Source organism: Phacochoerus africanus, chromosome 4 (assembly GCF_016906955.1).
Source record: "Phacochoerus africanus isolate WHEZ1 chromosome 4, ROS_Pafr_v1, whole genome shotgun sequence".
Lineage (NCBI taxonomy): Eukaryota > Metazoa > Chordata > Mammalia > Artiodactyla > Suidae > Phacochoerus > Phacochoerus africanus.
Genome location: NC_062547.1, coordinates 42,467,074 through 42,494,514, shown reverse-complemented (window position 1 = coordinate 42,494,514; position 27,441 = coordinate 42,467,074). Strand labels below are relative to the sequence as shown.

Genomic DNA, 27,441 nt, shown 5'->3' with positions numbered 1-27,441 from the left:
ACCAACACTTGGCTAGTGGAGCAACTGAGAAGGCAGGTTCGAAGGAAGAAAAAAAAAAAGAAAGAAAGAAAAACAAAGAAATTTGGGAAATCCCTCTTGGCCAGAACACAGCATACAAAACAGCAGAGTTTATTCTTCACACTCTAATTTTCCTGGGTTGTGCAATCAGGCCGCTTTCAGGAGTGTAGCAAGTTGGGATTTTTCTGCCCATTTCCAGTCTCACTCCTGGTGGGGAAAGATGCTTTTCCCTCCACACTAATGGACTGACATTTGCTGTGAAGAGGAACCAATGTTAGAAAAAAAGGGCTGACAGTCTAAAGAATGTAAGAGGGGTTCCTTCCCATTGTGGCACAGTGGAAATGAATCCAACTAGGAACCATGAGGTTGCAAGTTCGATCCCTGGCCTTGCTCAGTGGGTTAAGGATCCAGCGTTGGTGATCTGTGGTGTAGGTCGCAGATGTGGCTCAGATCCTGCATTACTGTGGCTGTGGTGTGGGCCAGCAGCTGTAGTGCCGATTCAGCCCCTAGCCTGGGAACCTCCATATGCCATGGGTGTGACCATAAAAGCAAAAAAAAAAAAAAAAAGTGAGAGTACAGGGCAAATGGAAGAGCAGGACGGGGCCACTGTGAGACACAGCTCAGGATGCAGCTGGGACCCCAAGGTACAGGAGTAGGAAAGGAAGGAAATAGAAATGGAGGAAAACCAAACTTCCAGCAGCCACACAGGGGGGCCTCAGCCCTGACTAAGGGAGGCCTCCACTCAAGTGTATTTATGTGCAGATGCCATTTAAGGTCATAATGGCAGGTTTATTTGGAGATCACTGCAGCCCAGGAATGTGGAACCATAGTGCAGAATTTGTTACAATGCTATTTAGAAATGACACATCATAAAAATCATCAGAGGAGTTTCCCTACGGCTCAGCAGTAACAAACCTGACTGGTATCCATGAGGATGTGGGTTCAATCCCTGGCCCCACTCAGTAGGTTAAGGACCCAGCATTGCCATGAGCTGCAGTGTAGGTCACAAGCACGGCCCGGATCCCACCTTGCTGTGGCTGTGGTGTAGGCCTGCAGCTGCTGCTCCCATTTTGCTCCCTAACCTAGGAACGTCCATATGCTACGGGTATGGCCCTAAAAGGAAAAAACGAAAAGAAAATCAGGAAATGGCCACTGCCAGGCCCACTCACCTTCCTCAGTCTTGTCCTTTCATCCAAAAGGGATTTTTTTTTTTGCTTTTTTTGGGCCATACCCACGGCATATGGAAGTTCCCAGGCTAGGGGGTCAAATCAGAGCTACAGCTGCCAGCCTACACCACAGCCACAGCAATGCTGGATCTGAGCCGCATCTGCGACCTACACCAGAGCTCACAGTAATGCCAGATCCTTAACCCACTGAGCGAGGCCAGGGATCGAACCTGCGTCCTCATGGATGCTAGTCAGATTCCTTTCTGCTGAGCCATGACATAAGCTCCCAAAAGTGACATTTTAAAGACCACTGGATTTCACCAGAGAAGAAAGTGTGATGCGTGTGTGCATGGCAGAGACAGTGGGGGATGCAGAGGACATCAGCACTGTCCCTTCTAATAACAGAACCCTGGCTGGGGCCTGTGGACAGCAGCAGGGCACGTAAGGCCCAGCCCAGGGACACCACCTCAGGACTTTCTCCTGGAGTATTTACAGGAGAAAAGGAATGTGAGCCAAGCATTGGAGACACAGGCAAGTGACCTACAAGACTGACTAATGCAAGCAAATCATGGAGACTTGACAGCTGACCTGTTGGAAGGTGGTAAATAACAGTTAGGAACCTGTGCTCAACTAATTACGCCAAGAAAAACAAGTATGAAGAACTTCCAGTTCGTGATAAGACTCTGGGAAATATGAGTAGGATGTTAGAACGAAGAGCACTGGCCCAGGAGGGAGCAGATCAGGTGAAGGATACACTGGTGTCTGGGAGTCCCTTAGATCAGGGCCCGTCAAGATTAGGATGATGCTGGAGTTCCTATTGTGGCGCAGTGGTTAACGAATCCGACTAGGAACCATGAGGTTGTGGGTTCGATCCCTCCCCTCGCTCAGTGGGTTAAGGATCTGGCATTGCCATGAGCTGTGGTGTAGGTCACAGACGCAACTCGGATCCCGAGTTGCTGTGGCTCTGGCATAGGCCATTGGCTACAGCTCTGATTAGACCCTTAGCCTGGGAACCTCCATGTGCTGAGGGAGCGGCCCTAGAAAAGATTAAAAAAAAAAAAAAGATTAGGATGATGCCTCTTTCTGGGTTTGGGTCCCATTTCATTCCTTGTAGGTATAATGACATGAACATGGGGGACAGTTAACTGTCTAAAGGATTTCTCAGCCCCTTTGATTCTTATCCAGGGCTAAGCTAAGCAACCTTCACGTATTCCCAAGACAACTTACATCCTTGGGAAAGGTGGGGTTCCCTGTGGTGGGGGTAGCCCAGGTCCCTGAGCCAGCCTGGCTCACTTGGTCCCAGGAGTAGTCATGGTGGGTAGAAGGATGCGTTGTCAACCACCCACAACCAGGGTCCCTGGGCGTGCACGGTGGCTGCTTCACAGAGGAGGCTGTGATGTCCACACCCCTCCTCCTACTTTCCTGGGGCAGAATCCTGGGCCAGCGCCCACATCCTGTTATGGTTTGTTTGCACTCAGCCATTCAATGCTGGAAATTCCTCCCCCCCCTCAGGTCAGGCCAGTCACTGTCTTCTTTGATAGAATCTTCAGAGAGAAAGCACGTACAGTTTCTAGACACCAAGTCAAGCATTGCAAATTCCCTTCCTTTGTTTCATAATGTGCTCTGTCTTCCTGGAACAGACACACATTTTCTTGCAGGACTTCACTTAGGACAGTGGACAATAGCAGCAGTAAGCTATTTTCACTTGTTTCTCCTGCAAAAGAAAGCTGTCCTGTGATGGCGATGTCAGAGTCTTCAGGCCTTAAAGAGATTTCCTAGGAGTCTCCCATGAGTCTCCTGGTTTGCAGAGATTGTCTCTGTTAGGCTTATTGTCCCAGCTTACTTGTTAATAGCGACAATCAGCAGTTTTGCGCTTGAAAATAATTGGTTTACGTAATAAATTAGATGGAACCCTACCTCTAACAGCCATGTGCGACAAGGTTATTAAGAAGTTTAGGGGACCTGCATTTTCTCTTATTTTTTGTATTTTATACTTTTAATTTCTTTTTTTTTTTCTTAGGGCCACACCTGTGGCGTATGGAAGTTCCCAGGATAGGGGTCAAATCAGAACTGAAGCTGCCGGCCACAGCTACAGCCACGGCAATGAGGCTACATCTTCGAACTACGCCATGGCTTGTGGCAAGGCTGGATCCTTAACCCACTGAGTGAGGCCTGGGATCGAACCCACATCCTCACAGACACTATGTTGGGTTCTTAATCCGCTGAGCCACAATGGGAACTCTTATTTCTAATTTTCTTTATTTAACTATCGTTCATTTATAATATTATGCCAATTTCTGCTGTACAGCAAAGTGACCCATCATACATATATACATTCCCTTTCTTTATTTTATTTTTTTTTTTGGTCTTTTTTAGTGCCACACCCACAGCATATGAAAGTTCCCAAGCTAGGGGTCAAATCAGAGCTGGGGCTGGAGCTGCCAGCCTACACCACAGCCACACGGGATCCTTAATCCACTGAACGAGGCCAGGAATCAAACCCGAGTCCTCATGGATACTAGTCGAATTTTTTACCTCTGAGCCACCACGGGAACTCCATTCCCTTCCTTATGTTATCTTCCATCATGGTCTATCCCAAGATGCATTTTCTGCTATAATTAATTTAAGCGGAAGAGAAGAACACTAAGGCTATGAAGAATCAGAAAAAAGAAAAACCAACCAACGAAGCTTCACAGGTTATCATGCCTATGAATGGCATTTTGATGAACATTAAAGCTTACCTTTGTTGTAGTTTTTTTTTTCCTCAATTAAGAACCATCTTTTAAAGTGGGAAGCCATCTTTTTTTTTTTTTTTTTGCTTTGCTTTTTAGGACCGCACCTGTAGCATGTGGAAGTTCCCAGGCTAGGGGTCGAATTGGAGCTATAGCTGCCAGCCTACACCACAGCCACAGCAATGCCAGATCCGAACCACATCCATGACCTACACCACAGCTCACAGCAATGCTGGATCCTTAACCCACTGATCGAGGCCAGGGATCGAACCTGTGTCCTCATGGATACTAGTCATATTTGTTCCACTCCACCACAGTGGGAACTCATGGAAAACTATCTTATTTATTCCTCAGACAAGCAACATTTTTAACTTAAGGATTTTGCTCAAGTTACAGAATACATATAACTTATGATATAGTTATGTTTACAAGCACTGTTGGAGCAAAATTTCCGTTTTTTTCTCTCAAGATAGAGAGTTCTTTAAAAGCTAAAACTTTTTAAAAGAGTTAGTTTTGTTTTGCTGTCTTTTTTCACCTAGGGAATCTTTCAACTTAGATTCAAAAGTATAGCTGGTAGTCTCTACCCTTTGGAAGTGGATTACTCCGTGGTGTGCTGGAATTAGCTCATATTAGTTCAGGAGACCTGACTGTTAAATTTTCAGGGATTTTTCAAGCCAACTGTTAAGTCTTGGTCATTTGAAGTTAGAGGTGATGGGAATATTTACACCATGGAAATTGACACACACCTAAGTCAGGGCTTTATTTTTTTTATTTGAGAGAGCCCACTATTAACTCGCAGCGTATGCCTGGGACTACTCCTAATTCCAGGTTCTACAAATCCTTTCTTTCGTCCTTCTAGGCACTGACAAGCCAGTCCTTGAGGCAAGGGTAGCTTCTGCAAATACAGAGCTTCAGCACCAGAAAGGCTAGATTCTCCCCCTCGATCCTCCAATTCACTCAGGGAGATTAAAAGAGAATATTACATTCAAACAACTGAAGAAATTTTAAATTCTTCTGTGCACTCTTGGTTATTTGGCTTCATTTTCTCCCCAAGAAAACAAACATGAGGGGCAAATGCATACCAAGAAAAGGAAACATTTTTTACACAGCAGCTCTAGGTTCCTGTGACCAGAACCTTCACCTGTATTTTTCTCCAGTAGAGGGCAGCAGCTCCCTGAACGGACTAAGAGGTGGGTGGTTTCTGCTGGGGCGGGGGGCGGTCCTCACTCGGCTTCTGGCTCAGTAAGTGTGGGGAAATGGCCGCTACTGGACTGAATCCTAGAATAACACGCCAGTCTAACACCACTCACTTTCAAACCTAGAAACAACCAACTAATAGAACAGATTTACCACGTTTCTCCTCTCAGCCCAGCTGTCTGGTGGCTCACAGTTTAAGACTACACTTGCAGTCTTCTGCCAGAAGCCACAAGATAGCAATCAACAACAAGACTATAACACAACACAACACAATAATTATTGTCAATGACTACAGCACTTTTTCAGCATGAAAGCTTTTCACAGGAGCATTCTGAGTTGGTTAGAACCCGTTCACAGAGACAGATGGATTCCTTTATATAGACTCAAAGAAGATTAATCTGAGTTCCCCTTTCCTGGTTCAAATTTAGGCTTAACACAGGGTCACTGTTCTCAGAACTCAATATAATCAACTCATGATGACAAACCATTTGTTAATTTAGATGAACTAATACCCTCAAAATCATCTTTTTGATACGAAGAGACACATCTTTAGGAAGCCAAATAAGTATTAGATAAATTGAAGGGACTGTCAAAAATCTCTCCTCTCCAGTCTCTCCCACTGAGGCCAGATGATTTTTCAAAGGAAGTCTGCTAAAATTTCAGGGGACAGTTAATTCTGTGTTATACAGATTGTTTTACAAAACATAAAAAATTAAATTGGACAGATCATTTTAAAGAAGCTAAAATGCGAGTGCCCTGGTGGCTATGGTTAAGGATCCAGCTTTGTCACTGCTATGGTGCAGGTTAGATCCTTGGCTCAGGAACTCCAGCATGCTGCAGGTATGAGCAAAAAAAAAAAGAAAAGAAAAGAAGGTAGAATAACTTGATTCTAAAATAAGAGACGAGTTCCCGTCATGGCTCAGTGGTTAACGAATCCGACTAGGAACCATGAGGTTGCAGATTCGATCCCTGGCCTTGCTCAGTGGGTTAAGGATCCGGCGTTGCTGTGAGCTGTGGTGTAGGTCATAGACGCGGCTTGAATCCTGCATTGCTGTGGCTCTGGCGTAGGCCGGTGGCTACAGCTCCGATTCGACCCCTAGCCTGGGAACCTCCATATGCTGAAGGAGCGGCCCAAGAAATGGCAAAAAAGACAAAAAACAAAATAAAAATAAAAATAAAAAAATAAAATAAGAGATGGGCGGAGTTCCCATCGTGGCTCATCGGTTAACAAACCCAGCTAATATCCATGAGGACCGGGGTTCGATCTCTGGCCTCACTCAGTGGGTTAAGGATCCGGCATTGCCGTGAGCTGTGGTGTAGGTTGCAGACCCAGCTTGGATCCTGCCTTGCTGTGGCTATAGTGTAGGCTGACAGCTACAGTTCCAATTTGACCCCAAGCCTGGGAACCTCCATATGCTGTGGGTGCAGTCCTAAAAAGACAAAAATAAAATAAAATAAAATAAAATAAACGATAGGCAATACAAGAAAACAATAGTTCTATTTCACTCTCAAAGATGCAAAAATTCAAAACACAGCATGTTACCAAATCAAATAGGAGCATTAAACATGTCTCACGGTTGAGCGTGATTTATTCTTGGAATGCAAAAATGGGTCTACATTACAGAATCAGTGTAATTTACCACAATGATAGCCTAAAAGAGAAAAACAATATTATCTTAATTTATTTAAAAAAGCATTTGATAAAGCAGAAGGCATATTTATGGTTTCTTTTAAAAATCATTTAGAAAACTACGTATCAAATTGAAATTTCTTAATTTTACAACATCATTTGCCAAGAAGCTGCAGCACATAATTTGTTTAATGGAAAAATCTTTAATTCATTGCCTTTGTGGTTCTGGGGTGAAAAAAGGAAGGCTACTATAACAACTGTTGTGTAACACAGTCTTGGAAGCCTTGCCCATGCCAGAAAAAAATTTTGGAAGTAAGACATACAAGGATTGGAAAGGCAGAGATAAAACTGTCATAATTTGCAGTTAGTATAATCTTTAACCTCAAAAAACCACAAGACCAGTAAACTACTAGAATTAATAAGGAAATTTAACAAGTTTGGCCAATACTCGATACAAAAACCAACGGCATTTCTCCACAGCAGAAATAACCAAATGGAAAATATAATTAAAATAATAAACAACAGGAGTTCCCATCATGGCTCAGCAGAAATGAATCTGATTAGTGTCCATGAGAAGGCAGGTTCAATCCCTGGCCTCACTCAGTGGGTTAGGGATCTGGCTTGGCTGTGAGCTATGGTATAGGTCATAGATGCAACTCGGATCTGGCATTGCTGTGGCTGTGGTGTAGGCTGGCAGCTGTAGCTCTGATTTGACCCCTATCCTGGGAACATCCGTATGCCATGGGTGCAGACTGAAAATAAATAAATAAATAAATGAACAAACAATGGAGTTTCCACTGTGGTGCATTGGGTTAAGGATCTGGCATTGTCACTGTGATGCCCAGAGTCCCTGCTGTGGCACAGGTTCAGTTCCTGGCCCAGAAACTTCCAAACACCCCAAACTTGGGGTGGCCAAAATAATAATAATAATAATAATAATAATAAACCATTCATGGTAACATAACTATAAAATTCCTAAGAATTAATTTCACCAGGAATACACAGCACCACAGTGGAGAAGACTTCAAACCTCAATTAAAAACTTTAAAAGGTGATTTAAATAAATGGAGAGAAGTTCTCGGCTCACTGAATTTTCCAGGATCTGAAGAAAATTACTCTAAAATTCACATCAAGAAATAAAGATCTGGAGTTCCCGTCGTGGCGCAGTGGTTAACGAATCCAACTAGGAACCATGAGGTTGCGGGTTCGGTCCCTGCCCTTGCTCAGTGGGTTAACGATCCTGCGTTGCCGTGAGCTGTGGTGTAGGTCGCAGACGTGGCTCTGATCCCGCGTTGCTGTGGCTCTGGCGTAGGCCGGTGGCTAAGGCTCCGATTCGACCCCTAGCCTGGGAACCTCCATATGCTGCGGGAGCAGCCCAAGAAATAGCAACAACAACAACAACAACAACAACAAAAGACAAAAGACAAAAAAAAAAGAAATAAAGATCCATGCTTACAAAAGTCAATCTTAAAAAAGACTATTAAGAAGAGGCACTTAGCATACCAGGTATTAAGACATATAGAAAAGCACAGAAATAAAACAGGAGTATTTGCTCAAGAAAAGACACATTGACCAAGGATGGGAGAGAATAGAGAGCACAGAACTAGGGCTACATGTATAGGACATTAGTATATGATCACAGAGATATCACAAATCATTGAAGAAAAGACGGATTACTTAATTTTGGAAAGAGAAAAATAAAACTGGATTCTTACCTAACACATATACAACTGCCAACTTCAGAAGTATTAAATACCTAAATTGAAGGTAAAACTATAAAGTTAATAGAAAAGAATATCAAAGAGGTTTGTGATCTAGAAATGGAGAAAAATTCTTAAATAAAACTTCAAAAGCCCAAAACATTAGGCATTAAGATGGTGAATTTCATGACATGAAAATTAAGAATTTTCAGATAAAGAATGGGAAAAGAAATGTCTAAAATATGGCAAAGGGAGTTCCCATTGTGGCTCAGCGGTAAGAAACCCAAAACCAACTAGCATCCATGAAGATGCAGTTTCAATCTCTGGCCTTAATCAATGGGTTAAGGATCTGGTGGTGCCATGAGCTATAGTGTAGGTCACAGATGCGACTTGGATCTGCGTTGCTATGGCTGTAGCATAGCTCCAATTCAACCCCTAGCCTGGGAAATTCCACATGCCACAGATGTGGCCCTAAATAGACAAAGAAAAATGAAAAAAAAAAAAAAAAAGCTGTCATGTTATATGTACTAGACCAGAAGAAAGTTATATCTACATGGCGCCACATGTATCAAAGGAGTGATATTGCTGGGTGTATCTTTATTTTCACCGTGAAGTGTCACACTGCTGTCCAGGATGGCAGCCCAGTCCTCCAGCAGTACTAAGGATTTCAACAGCTCCATCACCTTGCCTTGGCATGATTCAGCTATCCACTTTTCCAGTCTATTAACTCGAACAAAAAGAATTTTGCCTGTGGCTGTGGCTGGCAGCTATAGCTCTGATTCAACCCCTAGCCTGGAAAATTTCATATGCCATGGGTGCAGCCCTAAAAAAGAAAAAAAAAAAAAGAATTTTTCATCTGGAGTTCCCTCTGTAGTGTATTGGGTTAATAATCTGGCTAGTCTCTTTTGAGGCGCTGGTTTGATTCCTGGCCCAGCACAGAGGGTTAAGGATCTGGCATTGCCACTGCTGTGGCCTAGGTCACAGCTCTGGCTTAGATTCAGTCCCTGGGCTAAGAACGTCCATATGCCACGGGTGCAACCAAAAACAAAACAAAACAAAACAAAAAAATTTTCGCTTCAAATACAGAAATTAATGTGTACATAATAAATAAAACACACAGGGTTTTGTTCATAGGACATAATGATAACCTCTGCTCTCTCTTGTTTTTTAAAAAAACTCCTTTGTTAGAAAGAGCTTTTGTAGATACAGTTCTTATTATTCTATCTGTTATTCTTGCAGCTACAGGAGAGGGACAATTCCTGTTTCTTTTTTTGGTCTTTTTAGGGCTGCACCCACGGCATATGGAGGTTCCCAGGCTAGGGGTCAAATAGGAGCTGTAGCCACCGGCCTACGCCAGAGCCACAGCAACAGCAACGCCAGATCCGAGCTGGGTCTGCAACCTACACCACAGCTCACAGCAACGCCAGATCCTTTAATCCTCTGCGTAAGGCCAAGGATAGAACCTGTGTCCTCATGAATGCTAGTCAGATTTGTTTCGGATGATCCATCATGGGAACTCCCTATTTCTTATTTTAAAGAAACTTCTTTCCCCAGAGATTAGTAGAGCCTGTCATTTTCAAGACCAAGTACTAGAAACACATTGTTAACCCTGAAAGAGAACGCCTACATATGGGAGTTCCCGTCGTGGTTCAGTGGTTAACGAATCTGACTAGGAACCATAAGGTTGCGGGTTCGGTCCCTGGCCTTGCTCAGTGGGTTAAGGATCCGGCGTTGCCATGAGCTGTGGTGTAGGTTGCAGACTCGGCTTGGATCCCACGTTGCTGTGGCTCTGGCATAGGCCGGCGGCTATAGGTCCGATTAGACCCCTAGCCTCGGAACCTCCATATGCCACAGGAGGGGCCCTAGAAAAAGCGAAAAGATAAAAAAAAAAAAAAGAATATGTACATATGAATATGTACACAAAGACAGGAGGAATAATGCCTATTGTTTTATGTTCTGCTTTTTCACTTTACAGTTTATCATAATCATTTTCGCATGTTACTACCCTTATATACCACAAAGTTTGTGGCAAAGCTGAAATTCAAATCTAGTCTGTGTGGATTAAGGGTTTGGATTCTTAGCCATAAGTTATAGAGCTGCCACCTGCACTTGGCAGCCATATGGCACATAAACAAATACGTGTATAGTATATTTTAATTCAATTTAAATACTAATTAGCTTAATAATACCTCTCCCAGTGGAATGTTACCCACAAGAGAGCACTGACCTTGTCTAACTTGTATTCCCAGGGCCCAGGAAATTACCTGCCACCTACTGGGGGGATGATTAAATAGGTGTCGAATAGTGACTAGAAGGATGAACCAGTTCCATAGGCATCTTTAGCAGAAAGGAGAATTGAGGCTTTTAGAGGTTCTGCATTAGACTCTGTTTTGAGCAGTCCTAAGTCCTTCTGCAGAGAGAAAGGAAGAGCTCTGTGTACCGTGGCTCCCTTCCAGGCCAGCGTGTTCAGGCACGAGGCAGGCTGGCCCAGCCTGGACCTCATGTGCATTTGCCCGGATCTGTCAGGAAGATATAAGCGGGTCATTGATGGGAGATTTTGCAAACTTGTTTTAAACAATGCGGTTTTGACAGGGCTCCGTGGATGATAAATGTGTGTGTACACTAAGCCCACTGTTCTCAGAGAGGACCTGCATCATCTTTCTCGTAATTACAGATTTCAAAAATTGAACCTGGGAAATTAGAGAATTGTGAAAGAGCTCCCTTTGCACCCAAGTGTGAAAACCAGGCAGTTGAGTGATGCTTCTTTCCCGTCACCCACAGCCAAGGACAATGTGTTTCTAAGTACCCCACGTCCTAGAGAGGGTATCCAGGAAGAAGGGCCGGGTCCCATAAGCTCCCAAGCTGAGGAGGAGCAGCAGTGATTCGACCCCTAGCCTGGGAACTTCCTTATGCCATGGGTGTGGCCCTAAAAAGACACACACACACACTCACACACACACACACACACACAAAGAAGTCTAGATGGATACAGCCACGAGTCAACTGCCCGAGGCTTATCATAGTACGTGAACAAATTCCACATCTCACAATCAATGTTTTCATAGAGCAGGAAAACCCTACAGTGTTTCTCAAGTTTAGGGTTATCACATGCTTCCAGGACAAAGCTTATATTCTGAGATTTTTTTAGATTTTATGATTAATGATAGCTCAAAGCTTGTTATTTCTTCTCAGTAAACATAGTGTGAGAGAGAAAAACTATGTAGGTTTAAATTGAAATATCCATAAATAAACAAATAAATAGAAATATCCTATTTCATCTCTTCTAAGGCATAGATTTTTTTTTTCTTTTTAGGGCCGCACCCACAGCATAAGGAGGCTCCCAAGCTAGGGGTCAAATCGGAGCTACATCTGCTGGCCTACACCACAGCCACAGCCACAACCACAGCAACGCAGGATTCGAGCCTCGTCTGCGACCTATACCACAGCTCATGGCAACACCCTTAACCCACTGAGCAAGACCAGGGATCAAATCCTCGACCTCATGGTTCCTAGTCAGATTCATTTTCACTGCATCGCAACGGGAACTCCAAAGGCATAGATTTCTTGATTATAAATTTCTACAATTAGGATGTGTTTTGCATTCACAGATGATCAAGCGGTACTCATGAAATGGTTATCATTGCTTTAGGATTGACTCTGTGCATGCTTTCCTTTTTGTTTATGCACAAGAGTGATGTAAGATTAAGATCGATGTCTAAGTCTAAAAGAACTCTTTCCAAAAGTGTAAAATAGCTTTTCCTGTGGGAGCTGGGTTTCAAGGAGTGTGGCCTTCTCCTCTCCTCGTCATAGTGTGGGCCTGCCCACTGATATCGGTGTACCCTGAAGAGGAGGGATCATTGGGTAAAAATGGCACTGTGCCTTCCGTGTTCAAGGCTCCCTTTCGACCAGCTATGGTGAACTTTGTTCCCACCAACTTGTGCAAAAACAACAGACAGCCCTAGACTGTCAGTGAATTAGCAGGTCATCAAACCAGCACTGAGTTTTAGGCTACTGGCAGAGCTGGGGTTCAAACTCCCAGGGTTTGAGGTGGCAGGACTTACCATGCTGGCCAGAGTGCTTTTGGAAATAGGTGTCATGCGGGCCGCATGTTTGTGCCAACCAAGACCTGGCGACACTGGCACCTCAGAGTGAACACAATGCAGAAGAGATATGCCGTCTGCTCTACCTTGGCTGCCTTGGCCTTACGATATCTGAAGGTCATCGTATTGAGGATGTTCTTGAACTTCCTTTGGTGGTGGAAGATAAAGTTGAAGACTACAAGAAGACCAAGGAGGCAGTTTTGCGTCTGAAGAAACTGGAGGCCAGGAATGATATCAAAAAGTTCTACACCTCTCAGTGAATGACAGCTGGCAGAGACCAGATGAGAAACTGATGCCGTATGGAGCACAGGGGCCCCTGCATCGTCTATTATGAGGACAATGGTATCATCAAGGCCTTCAGAAACATCCCTGGAATTGCCTGACTTAATGTAAGCAAACTGAACATTTTGAAACTTGCTCCTGGTGGGTATGTGGGACATTTCTGCCTTTGGACCGAAAGTGCTTTCCGCATGTTAGACAAGCTCTATGGCACTTAGTGTAACGTTGCCTCGCTCAAGAGTAACTACAAGCTCCTCACACAAGATGCTCAACACAGACCTTAGCAGAATCACGAAAAGCCCAGAGAGCCAAAGAGCCCTGCCCCCCGACACCCCCCCTCCCCCGAGCACCAAGCAAGAAGATTCATCACAGCATCCTGAGGAAGAAGCCACTAAAAACCCTGAGAATTATTTGGAAGCTAAATCCGTATGCAAAGACCATATGCCAGAACACCATTCTGCACCAGGCCAAGATGCACAAAATCCTGATGGATAAGGCAGCCACAGCACTGGAGGCCAAATCAGATGAGAAGGGGGTTCCAGGCAAGAAGCCTCTGCTGGGAAAGAAAGGATTGAAGCCCGTCGGCCGTAAGAAGCAGAAGAAGCCTTTGGTGGGGGGAAAAAGAAAGGTTGCAGTGACCAAGAAACCAGCATCTGAAAAGAAACCCAACACAGAAAAAGAAGGCTGACGCGAAACTTAAATTGGTGTATTCCGTAAAGGTCAGATCATTTTGGACAGCTTATTTTATATTATTTTATTTTATTATTTTACTTTATTTTTTGCCTTCTTCTCTTTTAAGGGAAACACCCGTGGCATATGGAGTTTCCCAGGCTAGGAGTTGAATCAGAGCTGTAGCCACCAGCCTACACCACGGCCACAGCAAGGCAGGATCCGAGCCTCGTCTTCGACCTACAGTCAGAGTTCACAGTTCACCCTTAACCCACTGAGTGAGCCCAGGGATCAAACCCGTAACCTCATGGATGCTAGTCAGGTTCGTTAACCGCTGAGCCATGATGGGAACTCCCGAACAGCTAATTTTAAATAAGGACCTGATCAAAGCAGCAAAAAAAAAAAGTGTAAAATAAAAATTCAGAATGATTAGAAAACATTGTCTAAATTTAAATGGTAGCATTTTTCTTGGTGGTGTATACATAATAACGTATCTTTCAGTTCAGGGGTCTTAGGCTCAGAGAATTGCCTCCTCCTCTAGTCTCACACAGTGTTCCCTGCTAACTTGCCCTTCTGAGAGTTGGCACAGTATTTTGGAAATTCAAAATATTTATTCCTTTCTCCCAAGTTTTCTCATTAGATACCATAATAACTAATAGTTTATTTACACATGGGGTTCCTAATTTTCATTTCTTTTTTTTTTTAGAGAGGTTTAGTAACATATTCAAGGTCACACAGCCAAAAACGGCTGAAGAATATTCTCAGAGAATATTCTCCTTCTCAGAGAAGGAGAATAGAACAATAATATTTCACTATATAAAACAAAGGAAAACTCATAAACTTTGAAGTTAAATTTGACACAATAAAGGGCCAGTTCCATCTTAATTTTCATTTCTATGAGAGAGTTCACAAAGCATTGGTACAGAAAACTAAATGTTTTCTATGAGAAAGTAAAATTATTTCATTTTGGTTGGTCCCTTAGGGTGATATAGGTGTAGATAAAGCAGTTACCTCAAAGTGACTCATCACCACATTCTGCAGATCCAAGCCACATCTGTACTTTCTACAACTCCCAAACCCTCCTTCAGGTTCTGCCCGCTTCTCCCCAATACCTCTTCTCAGATTTCATTCATCCATTTCAACAAATATGTCTAAAGCAACTATTTGTGAGGCACTGTGGATGACATACAAGGATAGCATACAATAAAAGAGACATGCCTTTGGCCTTGAGTTTTCTACCTACTTGCTCTAAAGCCAGACAAGAAAATGGGCAAACACAAAGGCGTGTGATGAGACATAGGGACAGTCATGCACAATAGCAGGTACAACTGAGTTCTCGCAGGTTCTAGGGCCTCCACCTCAAAGGTGCTGTGTCCCCTGACCCCATTTCCTTCATATTTTTCTTTTCTGCTCCCCTTGAGGTTAAGCATACTTTATAGCTTTGATCCCCTGCTTCTTGCTTCCCTTTGATTCCCGTATTATTCCTTCTTCTTTATTGTTAGTGTCTCCCTCTTCATTAGCTCCTTCCTGTCCTTCTAACTAGACAGATCTTCTGTGGGGAGAAAAAAACCTTTTTATTAGTAAAATAACAAATTAATGCAATTATTCATTTTCAATAAACATTTGTTGACATCCCATAATACGCCAGGTACGGGATATTCGGGTATAAACAAGAGAGAGAAGCTCACCTCTCTTACCAATTTTATAATATGGGGCAGAAGATGGTCCAAAATAAATTCCAAACAAAAATAAGAATAAACCAGAAAATTAGTAAAAGAATCCCACATATTGAAACCTGGTTAAGGGAGTTCCCGTCATGGCTCAGTGATTAACGAACCTGACTAGCGTCCATGAGGACACGGGTTTGATCCCTGGCCTTGCTCAGGGGGTCAAGGATCTGGCGTTGCTGTGAGCTGTGCTGTAGGTGGCAGATGCGGCTTGAATCCCGCGTTGCTGTGGCTCTGGTGTGGGCTGGTCGCTACAGCTCCAATTAGACCCCTAGCCTGGGAACCTGCATTTGCTGTGGGTGTGGCCCTAGAAAAGGCAAAAAGATAAAAAAAAAAAAGGAAAGGAAAGAAAGAAAGAAACTTGGTTAAAAAAAAAAGTAAAGAATAACCACATGGGCCAGTCAGGATGATCAGGAAGGCATCTATCAATAGAGTGATTTCAGAAGAGCCCCATAGGTAAGAGATGCCCAGCCACATGAAGAGTAGGCAGATTAGTGTTCTGGGTAGAGAAAATGTCATGTGCAAAGGACCTGTGACAAATAAGAATTTGGCTTGTTGGTGGGCATCTATCCAGAGAAAACCATGATTCGAAAAGAAACACGTACTCCAATGTTCATTGCAGCACCATATACAGTAGCCAAGACATGGAACAACCTAAATGTCCATTGACAGAGAAGTGGATAAAGAAGATGTGGTACATATACATAATGGAATATTACTCAGCTATTAAAAGGAAAGAAATAATGGCATTTGCAGCAACATGGAGGGACCTAGAAATTATCATGCTAAGGAAACTAAGTCAGACAGTGAGACACCAACATCAAATGCTATCACTGACATGTGTAATCTAAAAAAAAAGGACACAATGAACTTCTGTGCAGAACAGATACTGACTCAGACTTTCAAAAATTTACAGTTTCTGAATGAGATGGCTTGGGGGTTGGGGGATGTGCTGGGATTTGGGATAGAAATGCTATAAAATTGGGATGTGATCATTGGACAACTATACATGTAATTGAGAAATTTTAAAAATGCTATAAAAATAATAATAAAAAAAGAATTTGGCTTGTTGGGAGTTCTCTTCATGGCTCAGTGGTTAACGAACTTGACTCAGATCCATGAGGATGCAGGTTTGATCCTTGGCCTCGGTCAGTGAGTTAGGGATCTGGCGTTGCTGTGAGCTGTGGTGTAGGTCCCAGACGAGGCTCGGATCCCACATTGCTGTGGCTGTGGCATAGGGCGGCAGCTACAGCTCCGATTCAACCCCAGCTTGGGAACCTCCATATGCCATGGGTGTGGCCCTACAATAGTAAAAAAAAAAAAAAAAAAAGGAAAGAAAAGAATTTGGCTTGTTGGCAAGACTGGACAATGGGGAGTTTGGCAGGCTGTGGCATGAGATGATGTAAAGGACAGCCAGGAACAGTTGTATTGAACTTTGTGCCAAGATAAGAACCTGGATTATATTCTAGGGCAAAATGGGAATCCACTGAAGGATCTGAAGTGGGGGACACGATTTAAGTATAGTTTATGTGCTAGACTGAGAGGGAGGGTAACTATATGCTCTGTTTTGTCCAGAACAGTCCGTTTACTCCTGTCATCCAGGTATAATGAATAATTTGCCTTTTCACAAGGGACAGTGACTTGGTTTGGAGGATGAATTATATAGTCAACTGAAGCTGAGGGGGAGCCATGAAAATGGGGAGACGAGTTAGACAGCTGCTGCAGGAGCCCAGGTGAGGCAGAGCATGGCCAGGAGCATGGAGGTGCCCGTGAGACCAGGCTGCTGGACTAGAGGTGAATTTTGGGAGTAGAATCACAGGACTTGCTAGTGGATGGGATGTGGGATAAAGGGAAGGGAAGCCCAAGCGCGCCCCTCGGTTGGTGGGGTGAGCGGCTGAGAGAACCATCGTGTCATTTACTGTAATGGAGGAGCCTGGGGTGGAGGGTTCTGGAGGGAACTGGGAGTTCACCTTGGGACACACTAAGTTTGTGTTCTATGGAAGCCATCCAATCAGAGACGTCGAGAGGACACTGAAAACACCGAGTCATAATAATTAGACTACTAGGAAACTCCCACGGCAGCTACTATAATCACTGCTCTTCAGCCTCCTGCACTCCCGCAGAGTTTGGATTGCCAGCAGTGTGTGCTTCTGTGGAGGCTCTTATTAAATTTGTGTGTGTGTGTGTGTGTGTTTAGGGCCACACTCATGGCATATGGAAGTTACAGGCTAGGGGTTGAATTAGAGAGCTGTAGCCGTTGGCTACTGCCACAGGATATGAGCCACGTCTTCGAGCTACATCACAGCTCACAACAACGGCAACGCTGGATCCTTAACCCACTGAGCAAGGCCAGGGATTGAACCTTCGTCCTCATGGATACTAGTCAGGTTCTTTACCGCTGAGCCATGGTGGGAACTCCTAAACCTTATTGTGTCTATCTGTATATCTGACTTCCCCTCTAGAATGGAATACGTTATAGTGAGAATAAAGATAAGGAAAACTATCATGAGAACTATAACGTAGGTAAAATGAGCCAAGACTGGTTAACAGTTGAATCGGGGGTTGGTGTTGATGAGAAATAACTGGACTCGGTTGTTTTACTGCCTATTCTGTCCATTTTGGCAGTTTCCAGAACAAGTATCCAGGGATTAAGATTCCTAAAGCAATGTACCTTCTCAAGGTCCCTCTGAACAAGGCCTGGAGCCAGATGGATTCAGGATGTAACAGACTGGGCAGTAGACAGTCTGGACACAGAGAGGCCTGAAACAGCAGCCAAATAACTGAGGAGGTGTCAGTGTGACCAGAGGAAGAAGTGGGGGCAGGGTTGTCCAGGGCTTGTGCCAGAGCCAAGCCTCCAGCGATAGGAGAGCCCAGCATGATGGCCAATGCTTTGCCAGCTCGGGTTTACTCAGGAGGAGTTGGGGCCCCTACAACAAGAGAGGCTCAGTGGGGTCATGTGAAGACAGGACATGAGTACACGTCACCTGGGAGCTCCTGCAAGCCTCATCAGCCACAATGCCCTTCTCCTCCATGTGACACCAGGTGGCCATTCTTCCCAGAGAGTCCATCTCAAAGATTCCAGATTCCATCAACAAATTCAGTGTGACCAACATTTATTGGGGACCTTAGGATGCCCTGTCTCAAATTTGGGGAGACAAAGCTCAGTGCACTGTGTCCTGTTGGGGGCGGTGAGGGGAGTGATGTGTGGCTCACAGCCTAGTCCCATGGAGCAGAGGGAGCCGGGGGCTCAGTATTTCTTAGGCAGGCCAGCAGGTCTGAAGTGATCTGGGTCTTGTCCACTCCGGCCCCATTCCTCCGCTCTCCGGTTGGACACCTGGTCCTCCTCCCTCTCAGAGCTGCTTCCAAGGTACTGTAAGAGTCCTTGAAAGTATTCCCTGACATTGCTGGAAGGGAGGGAGACAGGAGAATTTTAGCTGGGTCACTTAAGACAGTTTCATCCACCCAATCGCCCAATCGTTTTCTCCTCTTCCAGACAAGGAATACCATGGAGAGGAGGCTGGAAGAGTCCATTCTCAGGAAGGAAGGAGGGGATAAAATATGCACCCTCTTGGGCAAAGCCCTAGTCCATTGGTTCTTTTTTTGTCTTTTTAGGGCCAGACCCGTGGCCCATGGAAGTTCCCGGGCTAGTGGTCGAATCAGAGCTGCAGCTACTGGCCTACACCACAGCCACAGCAATACCAAACCTGAGCTGTGTCTGTGACCTATACCACAGCTCACGGCAACGTAGGATCCTTAACCCTCTGAGCAGGGCCAGGGATTGAACCCTCCTTCTCATGGATACTAGATGGATTCTTAACCCGCTGAGCCGCAAGGGGACCCGCCCAGTTGGTTCTTCAAGGGCCCCAAAAAAGACTTCTTTAGAGATCCCTCACTTTCTCCTTGGCTGTGAGGGGAGACAGTGCCACACCAGTTCTTCTCTGGCTCTCCTGGCCACATGACACAGGGGGCAGGGGCAGGAGGACAACAGCCGAAGGGCCTCCTGACCCTCTGGAAACAGACAAGTGCTGCTCAGCCTCATTGGCCTCCCCAGGAGCCTCTGTTACCTGATGATTTTTGCTGCCCAGATGCCCCCGGGGCCCCTTTGGGCAGCCTCGTAGTTCCCTCGAGCGCGAAAGTATCTGCCTGAATTTTGGTAATTGGCTTCTTTCATGTCCCAGTAGGCTCTCCACAAGTCCGAAGCCCCTGGTAAAAAGACCCAATAACAAAAATGAACACAGTGACATACTGGAGAAATGGGGGAATGAAAAATTTCCCCTACTTTTCAGATTTTGACTCTTGAGAAAGTGGTCCTTTGAAATCATAGAATGAGGTAAATATTCCTTACTGTGGATGGGATCCCCATATGATTTTAAGGAGGGTAATTTTCAGTGAGTTGGACTGGATTGGATTGGATTGGATTGGATTGGATTGGATTGGATTGGGCTATAATGCTCTGGGCTGTGTTTGATATGGGGCTGTGTGTGCTGTGTGCTGTGTGCAAAGAAGAGGTGACAGTCATGTAAGGGAGGTGACAGTCATGTAAGGGATGTGACAATGGAGAATGATGCTTCAGATGTATGACCCAGGGACTATGTGAGGCAGACAGTGAGAGAAGGGGGTTCTACCTTTTTTACAGCTGCCATGGTCCATAAGGCAGCTCTGGCTTGAATAAATCTGATGGTCCCAGGCATAAATGACACAGAAAAAAAATGTTGAAACAGGCAGTAGTGATGACGTGGAATTGCCTAAGCGAGCTCCTAGGACCTGCCTAATCAGACTTACCTGTAAGGCAGGAACATGAGAGTTTAACTTTCTGCCTTGCCAACTGAGCTTTGGCTTGCTCACCTTTCAGTTGGGAGAATCATGCGTACATCCATGGTAGATAAATGAGAAGGTAAAAGGAGGTAGTAGCATACTCGCATACTTGATGCAAGTTGGTTTCCTTTTACTTTTCCTGAAGGTAGCGGTAAAAATGAGATATCCCCACCATATCCCCACCAAAATGACAAACATTTTAAAAACTAATGATATCAATTGTGGTGAGACTGTGGTGTAGCTAGAACTCATTGCATTGTTATTGTTTTTGTTTTTATGGCCACACTTGCAGTATATGGAAGTTCTCAGACCAGGGGTCAAATCGGAGTTGCAGCTGCCAGCCTATGCCACAGCCACAGCAACATCAGATCCAAGCTGCATCTGCAACCTACACTGCAGCTTGAGGCAAACACTGGATCCTTAACCCACTGAGAGAAACCAGGGATCAAACCCGCATGCATCCTCACAGAGACAACATCAGGTCCTTAACCCACCAAGACACAAGAACTCCTTAATTATTTTCTATGTGTTTTGCTCGGTGGGATATTTATCACCAATTTTATGTATCTATTATTTTGTGTCTGTGATTCTTTCAAACAGTTTACCTCTGGCAGGGCACCATGACTGCTCTTTCTCTGATGCCTGCTTGATATTCACTTCATGTTTTCTAGGTTGATTAGTAAGAGTTCTCCAAGCACCTGACATATTCTATCACTCAGTGGTAGTAGAATCTGAGACAGCTGTTCTCATTGGGATTGTACTTAAAATAACCCAATGTGTTGGTTCCAAAAACTGATTCCTACCCTCGCCCCATCTCCAAGATTCCTGACTCAGCAGCTATAAAAAGAGGCTCAGAAATGTACTTTTCCTACAAGCACTCCTGGCTTTAAATGGGGGTGGGTCACATGACAAATTCTGAAATAAACTGACTTATGGGAGGAAATATTCTTTACTATGAGCAGAAAAACTTAGCAATGGCCTCCAAAATTCTTTTTAAAAATTGATATTCAAGGACCTACTATGGAGCACTGGGAACTATACTCAACATTTTATAATAACTTTTAAGGGAAAAGAATGTATAACTGGATTACTGTGCTATACACCTGAAACTAACAGAACATTGTAAATCAACTATGCCTCAATAAAGTAAAATTTTTAATAAAAACAAAAACTGATATTCAGCTAAAATAAACAATAAGGATGCACTGTATAGCATAGCACAGGAAATTACATTCAATAACTTGTAATAAACTGTAATGGAAAATAATCTGAAAATTATATATTATATATAACTGAATCACTTTGCTGTACAACCACCAAATCAACTATGCTTCCATATAACTAAATATTTTAAAAATTGAAATCTTCACAAACCCTGATAATTGGAGGATACAATAAAAAAGAGAATAGAACATAAGGTTCAAAATCAGAAAAAATGAATTTGTCAAATTTCAGCACAAAAACCACAACAAATTGCAAAATTAATTACATCAGCTTCAGTTCCTCATGGAAGGAGTTTAAACATCACCACTCCATCCTAACAATTAAGACGCTAAACAGATTGAAAAATAAACAACTCTTCTTGGATCCATAAGAGCGGGAAGGACGTGGGGCACACCACTGCCCCCAAGACTGGGGAGACAGACAAATGGCCTCCTGAGGCATAACTCTTTCAGACTTCAAGCAATATTACAAAGCCACAGTCATCAAGACAGTGTGATACTGGTACCAAAACAGACATACAGACCAATGGTACAGAATAGAGAACCCAGAAATAAACCCTGACACCTATGGCCAATTAATCTTTGACAAAGGATGCAAGAACATAAAAAGGGAAAAAGAAGGTTTATTTAGCAAGAATTGCTGGGAAACCTGGACAGCTGCATGCAAATCAATGAAACTAGAACATACCCTCACGCCATGCATGAAAATAAACTCAAAATGGCTTAAAGACTTAAATATAAAACAAGACGCCATCAAACTCCTGGAAAAGAACAGAGGCAAAACATCCTCTGACATCGATCTTATGAATATTTCCTCAGGTCAGTCTCCCAAAGCCACAGAAATAAAAGCAAAAATAAACCAATGGGACCTAATCAAACTGACAAGCTTTTGCACAGCAAAAGAAACCAAAAAGAAAACAAAGAGACAACTTACAAAATGGGAGAAAATAGTTTCAAATGATGAAATGGACAAGGGCTTAATCTCTAGAATATGCAAGCAACTTATACCACTCAACAGCAAAAAAGCCAACAACCCAGTGGAAAAATGGGCAAAAGACCTGAATAAACAATTTTCCAAGGAAGATATACAGATGGCCAACAAGCACATGAAAAAAATGCTTAACATCCCTGATTATTAGAGAAATGCAAATCAAAACTACCATGAGATACCACCTCACACCAGTAAGAATGGCCATCATTAATAAGTCCACAAATAACAAGTGCTGGAGGGGTTGTGGAGAAAAGGGAACCCTTCTGCACTTTTGCTGGGAATGTAAGCTGGTACAGCCACTATGGAAAACAGTATGGAGGTGCCTTAGAAATCTATACATAGGACTACCATATGACCCAGCAATCCCACTCTTGGGTATATATCTGGACAAAACTTTCCTTAAAAAAGACACATGCACATGCACCTGCATGTTCATTGCAGCTCTATTCACAGTAGCCAAGACATGGAAACAACCCAAATGTCCATTAACAGACGACTGGATTAGGAAGATGTGATGTATATATCAACAATGGAATACTACTCAGCCATAAAAAAGAATGAAATAATGCCATTTGCAGCAACATGGATGGAACTAGAGACTCTCATGCAGGGTGAAATAAGTCAGAAAGAGAAAAACAAATACCATATGATGTCATTCATATCTGTTACCTAATATACAGCACAAATGAACCTTTCCACAGAAAAGAAAATTATGGACTTGAAGAATAGACTTGTGGTTGCTTGGGGGGAGGGGGAGGGAGTAGAAGGAATTGGGAGCTTGGGGTTAACAGATGCAAACTATTGCTCTTGGAATGGATTTACAATGAGATCCTGCTGTATAGCACTGAGAACTACATCTAGATACTTACAAGGCAGCACGACAATGGGAGAAAAAATTATGTACACATGTATGTGTAACTGGGTCCCCCTGCTGTAGAGTGGGGAAAAAAAAGGTGTGTTGGGGGAAATAACAATAAAAAATAAATTTTAAAAAATGGCCTCCTGGAACAGAGACTCAGGAGTGGAAACTGCTGCAGGAAACAGTGCTGGGGCTAGGGGACCAGAACTGGAGTTGACAAACTGCTAGAGACTCAGTGGAGACAGCTCTGAGAGTGAGAATTCCAGGGAGACCCAGCCATTACTGGGCCCCCATAATATTGTAAGAGTTACCTTCAGGAGCTCAACCAGGTCCTCACAGAAAATATTATTTAAGAAAAAAATCCCCTTGAGGAGTTCCCATTGTAGTGCAGCAGAAATGAATCTGACTAGTACCTATGGGGATGTGGGTTCCATCCCCAGGCTCATTCAGTGGTTTAGGGATCCAGTGTTGCCGTGAGCTATGGTATAGGTCTTAGACGTGGCTCGGATCCCGTGTTGCTCTGGCTGTGGCATAGGCCAGCAACTACAGCTCTGATTCAACCCATAGCCTGGGAACTTCCATAATGCCATGGTGCAACCCTAAAAAGCAAAATACAGAAAAAATAAAAATAAAAATCCCCTTGAACCTCCAGCAAGAAGGGAGGAAAAGGAACCATTGTGAAACAAGCCAGGGTTCTCGGTTTTTCTTAACAACGCCTCTTTCAGAAAGCTCTGTATTATTGGGGTATAACTGATCTGGGGGAGGGAAATAACCAACTCCTGCCCAGTCTAGCCATCCTGCCCCAGTTGAGGGGGGAAAAAAATAGAAACACCTGTGAAGTTCACAGTCCAGCACCATGAGTTCATCAAAAAACAGACCTAGTCATAGGACTACAGAATGCTTCCCTATTCTATCAGCGCACTACTAATGGACTATTTAGAGCAATTCTTTCTAACAGGCCCATCAAGTCTGGCTATCAAGAAAAAGTTACAAGGTACATCGAAAGGCAAAATATATAATTAAAAGAGATAGAGGGAATTATCAAGTTGAGAACTTAAAACAACAATGATTAATATTCTAAGGGCTCAATGGATAGAGTAGACAACATGAAAGAAGAGATGACTAATGTAAGCAGAGATGAAAATACTAAGAAAGAAAAAAATTCTAGAAATAAAACAATGCTGTAGCAGAAATGGGCCTATTGGTAGAATAGACACAGCTGAGAAAACAGCTCTGCAGTATCAAGATATATTAATAGAATTCTCAAAAATTGAAAAGCAGAGAACAAATCTGAGAAAATCAGAACAGAATATACAAACACTGTGGGACAATTACAAAAGGTGCAATATATGTGTGTGGGATAACCAGAAGGAGAAGAAACAGAGAAAGGAACAGAAGAAATAGTTGAAACAATAATGACTGAGAATTCCCCCAAGTTAATATCAGATACCGAATCATAGACCTGGGAAACTCAGAGAATGCCAAGCAGGATAAACAGAAAAACAAAAAACAAAACCCTACACAGGCATGTCAGAAAATCAAGAACCAGAAAAAAAAATCTGAAAGAAACCAGAAAAAAACCCAAACCTTATATCTAGGGGAACAAAGGTAAGAATTAAATCTGACTTCTCTGTAGAGCCCATGCAAACAAAAGAGAATGAAGTATTTAGTGTTGAGAGAAAAAAACCTACCAACCCAGCACTCTGTACCCTGTGAAATTATCCTTCAAAAGTGAAGGAAGAATTCCCTAGTGGCTCAGTGGGTTAAGGATCCAGTGTTGTCAGCGCTGTGGTGAGGGTTTGGTTCCTGGCCCAGAACTCCCGCAAGCCAGGGACATAGCCAGGGGTGGGGGAGAGTGAAGGAGAGAGAAAGACTTTCTCATACAAAAATCGAGGGAATTTGTTACAGTAGACCTACCTTGCAAGAAATGCTGAAAGAAGTTTTGGAGAGAGAACGAAAATCGTATAGGTCAGAAACTCAGATAAAAGAATTCCCATTGTAGCTAAGCAGAAATGAACCCGACCAGGAGGATGCAGGTTTGATCCTTGGCCCAGCTCAGTGGATTAAGGATCTGGTGTTGCTGTGGCTGTGATGTAGGCTAGCAGCTACAGCAGCTACAGCTCCAATTTGATCCCTAGCCTGGGAACTTCCATATGCCTTGGGTGCAGCCCTAAAAAAATTAAAAAGAAAAAAAAAGAAAAAGAAACTTAGATCTATATAAAGGAAGAACATTGAAGAAGGAATAATGAAGGTAAAATAAAATTAGTAACTACATGCGGAGTTCAACTATTGCAAAAGTTGACAACACAATTTTCCTATATTAATAAGTGACCAATAAGCTTCATTTCCCACCAGGAGTGGTTTTATCTCAGTCCTAGTGTGGCTCATCAGTGGGAATTTGCTCTTTTCATCACACGGATAGGAGTGAGGGCTTTATTTCCATGAGGCAACCACTGGCATTTGCTTGGATAATGGATGGGATCCTCCTTGTAAGCATAGCTCCTCTGCTCTCTCCCTGGAATAGAGCATGAGGTTTATTTAGCTCATCCTTACTCTGGGGATGTACCAATTTCAAAGGTTAACTTCAAGATTGAGAAATTGGCCATTTGTGAATCTCCATGAGGCGCTCACCCCCAGAAAGTCCTAAGCCCTCTGCCCACCAACAGAAAGGACAGGCTGGCTCCAAAGCACCTTAGACCTGTGGTCCAGAGATGCCCATGGAGGGTGCTGAGTCAGACCAGTCTGGAAGGAGAAACAAAAGGCTCTGACCCACTGGTGGCTTCTCCCAGGAGCACCCACATCTGATGGGTGTGTGGCCTCTGGTCTGAGTGAATTCTGGGGACAGATGGGCACACCCTCCACCCTCCAGGACTCTTACCTTGCACAGCCTCCTTGAAGAATGAAAACAAGCCATCACTGCTGACTCCCATCACCAAGGAACAGAAAATAAGGCCTATGAAAAGCTTCATTGTGCTGAAGTAAAAGAGTCAGAGAATCACAATTAGGATAGACATATGTTTCACAATTTAGAATTTCAAAGACAGCCCAGTTCCCATTTCCCATTTGCTCTTATTAGAATGATTATTGTAGGAAAGATTGAAATGGGTTTTAGGAAGAAGCATGACCCTTAATTCTCAGTCCAGATCTCTATGAGAGGGTTCCAAAGTTTTATTAGTTTGTGGCCGATTTGTCACCCAATAAAGCAGGCTAAAGTCAATCAATAAGCATTTCCTGAGGTCCTACTCTGCCCAGTGCTGACCCCATAATGAGTAGAAAATACAACTTTTCCCCAACTGGAATTTGCCAATTACGTGAGAAAAGGATCTCAAAAGAGAAAAACAATAGAATTACTCCCCAGAAGAGACTCTTACCTGTGGCCCTTTCTCCAGCTGAAATTCAGTTGTTGGTATCGCTCCTGACTTGGGTGTTAGTGGAAAGAGAGGTCTTAAATCCAAGGTGCATTGGCAAAGTCCTTCTTGCTCAATTCCTCCGTATAAATAAAAATTAGCATATTGAATGATAGTATTTTATTTATCCTCAAACAGTTTGGGTTTTTTTTTTCAAGTGAGTCACCCAAGGCATTTGTGTTCTGGCAGTTTTTCCTAATTGATGCGTCTGTTCTCTTTGTAGTTTCCTACACCACAGAAGAGTTGTATCTGCAAAGTCGAGTGTGGGAGGATGGGGGTCTTTCTCCACTTTCTCCCCTTTGTGTCTTTCCATTCTCACCTGTTTGGAAAAGGACTTTTCCCCTCCCCTGAAGGACACATAGCTCTTATGCTCTAAGAGGTGATCAATGTGATTAGCCAAGGAGATGTTTGCTTCTCTCTTGGGGCTTCTCTCTAAGCCACATGAGGGCACAGGACCAGCAAGACTTGCCTCCACCAACCATGAAATGAGTCAATAATTAATGATTCTGGAGAACAGAAGAAGGAAGGGAATAAAGCAGGGTTTCCAGGCAGTGCCCTTAATACTAATTTTGAAAAAAATGTGTATATTGCACGTACATCCTTTTCACACAGATACACATTGTTTTAAACAATATATCTTGGAGGTTCTTCCATATCCAAAAGCAAAGGTTTGTTGCTTTTTTCTTTCTTTTCTTTTTTTTTCTTTTTTTGCTTTTTAGGGCTGAACACCTGGCACATGGAAGTTTCCAGCTAGAGGTCAAATCAGAGCTACAACAGCCAACCTACACCACAGCCACAGCAATGCAGGATCTGAGCCATGTCTGCTACCTATACCACAACCCAAGGCAATGTGGGATTTTTGACCCACTGAGTGAGGTCAGGGATCGAACCCACTTCTTCATGGATACTAGTCAGGTTCATTTTGATT

At 43.4% G+C, this 27,441-nt stretch overlaps 1 protein-coding gene and 1 pseudogene across 1 annotated transcript; one reads left to right on the top strand and one right to left on the bottom strand.

Moving 5' to 3' along the window:
- Positions 1-1,533: 1,533 nt before the first annotated feature.
- Positions 1,534-13,510, top strand: LOC125124507 (60S ribosomal protein L4-like; annotated as a pseudogene).
- Positions 13,511-18,314: 4,804 nt separating this feature from the next.
- Positions 18,315-27,134, bottom strand: LOC125125323 (serum amyloid A-4 protein). Its single transcript, XM_047776171.1, has 4 exons — positions 26,478-27,134; positions 25,985-26,079; positions 19,283-19,421; positions 18,315-18,622 (listed from the first exon to the last, which is right to left on the bottom strand). Exons 2-4 carry the CDS (start codon positions 26,073-26,075, stop codon positions 18,466-18,468), a joined length of 387 nt encoding a protein of 128 aa, XP_047632127.1. The 5' UTR covers positions 26,076-26,079; positions 26,478-27,134; the 3' UTR covers positions 18,315-18,465.
- Positions 27,135-27,441: the final 307 nt, after the last annotated feature.